General features: G+C 38.6%; 1 protein-coding gene across 2 annotated transcripts in view; it reads left to right on the top strand.

Moving 5' to 3' along the window:
• cntn5 (contactin 5) overlaps nucleotides 1-6,692 on the top strand; it is a 200,301-nt gene that overhangs the window by 127,432 nt on the left and 66,177 nt on the right. For both annotated transcript variants that reach the window (XM_016562234.1, XM_016562233.1), the window contains 2 exons: nucleotides 4,377-4,513; nucleotides 4,995-5,124. In XM_016562234.1, the coding sequence (XP_016417720.1) occupies nucleotides 4,377-4,513; nucleotides 4,995-5,124 (267 nt within the window). The remainder of the gene's footprint in view (nucleotides 1-4,376; nucleotides 4,514-4,994; nucleotides 5,125-6,692) is intronic.

Below are 6,692 nucleotides of genomic sequence, written 5' to 3'. Positions count from 1 at the left end.
GGAGGGCTCCTGATCCCCAGTTCAGCCCGGGAAGGGCTCCTGTTCCCGAGTTTAGCCCACGGAGGGCACCTGATCCCCAGTTCAGCCCAGGAGGGCTCCTGATCCCCAGTTCAGCCCGGGAAGGGCTCCTGTTCCCGAGTTTAGCCCACGGAGGGCACCTGATCCCCAGTTCAGCCCAGGAGGGCTCCTGATCCCCAGTTCAGCACAGGACGGGCTCCTGTTTCCCCGTTCAGCCCAGGACGGGCTCCTGATCCCCAGTTAAGCCCAGGGAGAGGGCTCCAGATTCCCCGTTAAGCCCAGGGAGGGCTCCAGGCCCCGAGTACAGCCCCGTAAATTTCCCCAAGTATTTTTTTTGGGGGGAGGGTAGTAAGGCTCCAGCCGTAGAGGCCGAGGCGGGGGTTGGGGCCGCGGCCTCGGAGGCTGCTTCACCGTGGCCTCCTAAACTACCTGCTCCGCCATGGTTCCCTGTGTGTGCTCCAGCGTCCGGTATTGTTCATGTCATTATGTATAGCGTGAGTGTTCCATGTTCCTTTGTGTCAATTAAACCCAGTTGGATTGATGTACTCCTCGTCTCTCTCCGTTCCTTGCTCCTCAGTCCACTCAGCAGTGCACCCGTGACATTAACAATGCTTTTGCAGCCACCCAGAACACACTAGTTTTAAGTGGATGAGCACTACTCACATTTTCTTCAGAAAATGTAAAAATGTAAGAGCTATTTGTAAAAAAAAAAAAAGGCTTTGAAGTAATGTGTCACAGTAGTGTGGGAAAAGGACCCACTGGGTCCATTTCTGATTAGGTTCCTTCATCAATTATTCCACTGGGCATACACTCGCTCTCTTTTGCATAAATCTGACTGGACTTTATGACAGAAGGTATAAATTTAAGCAAAGTTGGCCAGCTTACATTTTTGTCAAAGTTTTGCGAGGACAAAATGGCTCTGTACTTAAACTTTTGTCCAATTAAATTTTAGGGGCTATTTTATCATTATTCTTGCTTGTCTAGTTGAACATGCTATATTTTTTGACCCACATATTTCCCCTGACCCACCGTATAGCTTTGATAGGGGCCTAATACAGGCATCTGGGACCTCCATTCATCTTTCGCAGACTCCTCTCTTCTTATCCGTTCGATAGGGTTTGTGACTTAGATGAAGTGCGTTATGTCATAAAAGTATGTGTATCAGCGGGCCACAAGATGAATGCACTGTCTCAGTGATTTTATGAAAACCTGGTTTTAAGATGTTTATGACTGTCACTGGGATCTATGATTCATCACACACTCTGGCTGAACAAAGCTTGACAAAACAACAGCTGTTTGTCTTATCCGTCACAACAGTATCCAAATATACTTTTATTGTATTCTCTCTGTTGTCAGTATTTCAGTACATGTATATGATGAACTGTCCTGCCACTCTACATGAATCTTAAAGTATTTCAGAGTAGAACTGTTGAAGGGATAGTTCACCCCCCAAAAAAAAAAATACTGTTAATTTCTTCACCCTCAGGCCATCCAGGATGTAGGTGACTGTTTTCTTCAATAGAACCGTAAAGAAGATTTTTAGCTGAAACCATGGTCCTTGGTGATTCATAAAATGCAAGTCAGTGTCTGCTGAACGTCTACCAAGAACAATAACTATAAGGATAACTGTAAAGTTTTAGCAATTGTTCTAATTCTATGAGAATAGCAAAATCCACATCGCAGCTAAAATGATAATGACGCTGAGGAACAATATCATTGTAAGCACTTTCAGAATGATTTTAGCAGCTGATGAAAGATAAAGACATTGACTTTAAAAACAGACTTTAAAGAGCTTGAGTATTTAATGTGGTAGATCACACGCATAGACTAAACATAATATTATTTCCCCATGGTGTGCGTGCAACTATACTGTAGTTTAGTTATGAACTTTTAAGGCTGAAATATAATGCACAACTTTAGCCCAGATTTGTGCCCCAATTTACAGGTTGGAGGTGTCAACACTTGTTGCCAAATGTCAGAGCCAATCTACAGATTTTGGGCAGCTAGAATTGACCGATTTCACAGAAAATCGCATGATCCACACAGACTATTTTTTAGCTTCAAAATATGATTTCATCCATTTAGAGGATATCAAATATGTTTGATATTTTGAGTAGGACAGTAAACTTGACTTTTAACCTCCATGTCCCGGTCACAAAAGTACTCACAAGTACTCACAAGTGAATACTATGGGTCTTTTAGAGAGGTCTGGCTCTATTCTGGAATATAACGCCCACTTTTTACCAGCAAAGTGCCTCTAAATATATAAATTAAGTCTCTTGATCAACAGACATTCTTGAACGTTTGTAAGGAGAAGTCACTTCCCAGTCTACCCAGACCATTCATGGAAAATAAACTGTAAGGACCCTTCAGAAATGTAAGTAATGACATTACAACCATGAGTAAAAAGAACACATGAAAACCCAAGTCAACACCTTTTAAATTATTGAAGAATTTGGTCTTTCATGATCAATGACATTATGAACTGCTATGGTATGTGGGGGTCAGCAAGAAATGTCCTTTGGTGCAAGAAACTTTGACTAGGTGAAAAAAAAAGCTACAAAAGTTCAGTACATTTTAAACTGATTTTAAGAGGTGTTTGCTATTAAAAATTAGCATGTGTTTGTAACTTATTACTTTTGCCTCAACTGTCAAACTTGAAAATGCTCTTGAAGGAAGGCACACAGCTTCTGCCTTCACCTGCAAACTATATTCCAGACACACGTCTGCTCTTACAATTTGCATACACCCTATTCAGTCTGTAAGCCCCTTTTTTTCTCAACAGATGTGATTGAAAGCTTGCCTTCAGCAAGCTTCTCTCTCAAAGCCACAGCTCATGTGAATTATATGTCACGTGCAGCAGCTGCAGATCGACATGCGTGTTCTGGGTGAGCAACGAATCGGGGGCCACCGACGGGCAGGGGTATGCATCCTCCTCAAGGCTGCGGCCTGCCATTATTGTCACGGCTGTGGGTCCGGAGTGAGGAATAGTGGTGTGGATGGTTGGAGGCAGTACGTTTTATTACCATGTCCAAGAGCTGTAACTTAAGGCGCCTATGCCCAGAGGTTACCTGCACCTTTCCACTCTTCTTTTCTCTCAATTTTATAAAATTGACACAACATGTGTTATCAATTATACAAAGCAGCTAGATATCTCAATGGGAGTGTCATTTGAATAGAGAGATGACTGCTGCCATGTGCTGGCTAATTGATTTGTGCCAAAAAGATATTACATTACTATTTACTTTCCTCCCATTATCTTTGTAGTTCTAAGCAAATGGTGATCAGTAAAGTGCATCTTGAAATTAGAGTATCACAGGTTTTTAGCATGTTTGCTATGTGGAGTTTTTCAGGTTGTTATTTGATTTCTTGGGTGTTCTGGGTGATTTCTGTTGCTATATGTTTTGTAGGGTGTTCTGAGTGTTTTTAGCATGTTGCTATTTGGCTTGTATGGTGTTCAGAGTGGTTTAACTTGTTTCTGGGGTGTTTCTTTTTTGAGAATGTTGCTATGCAGATGGTGGGGTGTTCTGGGTGTTTTTAGCATTTTTGTATCCACTCTCAAGTCAACATGATATGACTCACTAGATATGTAAATTTATTAGATTTTTTTTCACCAATTTTTACATCCATCATGTGAACATTTTAAGTCTGATTGCTTCGAAGAGTAATAATACCTGTCTCCTTAACAAACCTCTAAACGTTTGACTGTTTGTATTTTTGCTCACAATAAATTCAAAGACTTTCCCGTGCATGCTGGGCCCTAAAGGTCCACTGCTTTCAGAACTTTTATGCTCTACATTCTTAATGAAAACACTCCCACTGTTCCTCTCATACATATTCATTCTGTAAAAGGACAATGCGACACAGGCTACCTACAAACTGCAGCTGCGCTTCATGTTAAAAAAGTTTTATAGTCATCATAGTTTTTGGCATTCAAAACCGGGTTTTTGTATAGTTAGCATCTTGTTTTTGTCTGTGAAAAAAAAAATCAAATTTATTTGTCAACAGAATTAACACTGCTGCCAGCTTAGGCAACTGCTTATATTGCCCATGCTAGAAATAGCAATGTAATGTTGTAAAAATGTAAAAAAATATATATATTTCTACTTAAAAATGTCATTATTAATTCAGTGTTACATACAGTTGTTGTTGATTTTTTTTTTTAAATGTTAAGTTAATTAATTTCGTAGTGAAAATTGTAAATCCTACTATTTTTTATTTATTTAATTTTTAAAGAATTATTATTTTTTTTTTTGCAAATTTCAGCATGACAAGTACAAATCAGAAGGGGAAAAAATATTTACAGTTAAGCCCTGATCTTGCATATTTTCCTTGTCTCCTCTGTGTTCCTGGAACAGCTCTGCCGCAGTGGATCAGCATGATAAATGACACTCAACTGGACAGTGGAGAGCAGCTCCACTGGGAATGTCGAGCCACAGGAAAGCCCAAGCCCACGTATCGCTGGCTGCGCAACGGAGAACCTCTCAACTCACAGGTACATACACACACACAGCTCACTTATAGGAAAGAGAAATCTCTGAGATCTGTTTAATATTTCAATTGGTTCTCAAATGGAGACTTTTGCTTATGGCCAGAAACATACCTTACGCAAGCAAGCAAGCAACTCACAAATACTTGGTCAGCACAATGTAAGCTTGCCATAGAACCTATTTACATACACTCTTGCATTACATAGGTAGGCGCTCCAACGTTAAAAAAAATTAAAAATAAATGTCCTCTAAAAATCACACAATCAGCACTATTAGAAAACTGCTTGAACAATCAGATTCGAGAATCAAAACTAACTATTATTTAATGTGTTACATATTACTCAGTGGTAGTATAATGACATATCAATTGTGACATATAAAGGTCTCACACTGGAGTCATTTTGGCAGATGTGTAATTGACATTAAATATGCTTTGAGCCTGACAGATGAACACATGGTTCTAAAGCAACTGTCGTCTCCCCACAGAGCAGAGTGGAAATGGTGAATGGGGAGCTTATCATTCACAGACTACAGCAGGCTGATTCTGGAATGTACCAGTGCATCGCGGAGAACAAGTACGGAGCCATCTACTCCAGCGCAGAGCTCAAAATACTAGGTAACTGCTATATAACTATTTCTAGAATCTTACTATTCCAGCATAACATGCAGTAGACTAGTTTTTTATGATTTAATTGAATCATAAAAAGTGGATAATGCTATATATATATATATATATATATATATAGCATTGGTTACATCAGCAGAAAATTGTGAATAAAAAAAAATGTGAAGTGAAAAAGAGTGCTTATTTGATTCTGGACCGCAAACTTGTCACCTTTCTGGGAAAATCACCTTTCTGAAATCAAAATTTGGCATTCGTTGGATTCAGAGTCAAACAGGTCTGGAGTGACTTGGGGAAGAGTAAATGATGACAGAATTTTTTATTTAATAATAATAATAATAATAATAATAATAATAATAATAATAATAATAATTACTCAGATTTTATTTTACAGTTCAATTTCTGTAGTAAAATGTTTTTATAGATTTGTTTGTCTATAATTAAATAAAATAATAACCAAATTATTATTATTATTATTATTATTATTATTATTAGTTATTTAATGGGCTCCATAAACTGTGTGAGTATGGCCTGTTGAAATCAATTATAAAGTTTTATATTATATTCATTCAACCTGAATAAAGAAATTAAGGCCAGTACCTTTACTCATAAAGACATTTTTACATATTTTTACTTGTTTCCTAATCATGAAAAGTGGCGCCCACACACACGACTAAGGCAGGTAAAAGCAGATGCAGGAAAATGTAAAAGACATAGTGAAGAGAATTAAGTCTGGGTGAATAAAGTTGAAAAGGCAATTTAATCCCACAGGTAAAGTTTGCATCTCTCTTTTTCTCTGTGAGCGTTGAGCAGGCCAGCTATTGACAGGCGGCTTTCAATCACACACAATGAATAATCCTGAAGCCTGAAACCATCATTGAATGGCAACAAAGACAAAACAGGGCCAAATTGCAATCAATTTATGCTTTCTTTGAATGGAAAAAAAGTCTGTTTCAGGGACTGAAAAGTCTGCTGGCAGCACATTTGAGGAAGAAAGAAATTTTGGTGATATTGAGTTAGGTGTCCACAAGGATTGGCTAAACTGAAGACTACATAGACAGGGCTGTCACAAACAGCCCTCAGTACGACAGAAGAAGGCAGGCGAGATGAAGAGAGAGAAAAAGTTATGTTGGATTGGATTTAGCATGTTTGTCAGTCTTGGTGTAATAAGAACAAAAAACTGTTAGAGTCGTTTATGAAAACGCCAGCGCTATCAGTCTCTGAATGCCCAGGATGAGACAAAGGAGAGATGCAAACCGGGATTGCGTGTTTACTGGAGACACCCTCATTGTCTCCCTGTCAGCTTTGATTGTCCCACACATTCTAAGAAGCATGGTCGTCTTTTCATCACTTTCCTAGGGGTCATTTTGATTTACATTCCTCATTATGTGCTTTTGTTTGTCCACAGAGCTCTGCTCATTCTAAGACAAGATGAACACAAAACAAATGACTCTTTCTTTAGACAGCATTTATGTTCAATTCATTGTTGAAGCCTAATGACTCAATGTAGGAGAATATATATATATATATATATATATATATATATATAATTAAGATTTCTT

The sequence above is a fragment of the Sinocyclocheilus rhinocerous genome, unplaced genomic scaffold (assembly GCF_001515625.1).
Source record: "Sinocyclocheilus rhinocerous isolate Xijiao unplaced genomic scaffold, SAMN03320098_v1.1 scaffold619, whole genome shotgun sequence".
Taxonomy (NCBI): Eukaryota; Metazoa; Chordata; class Actinopteri; order Cypriniformes; family Cyprinidae; genus Sinocyclocheilus; species Sinocyclocheilus rhinocerous.
The sequence above is the reverse complement of the archived record's forward strand: the minus strand, read 5'-3'. Positions and strand labels throughout refer to the sequence as shown.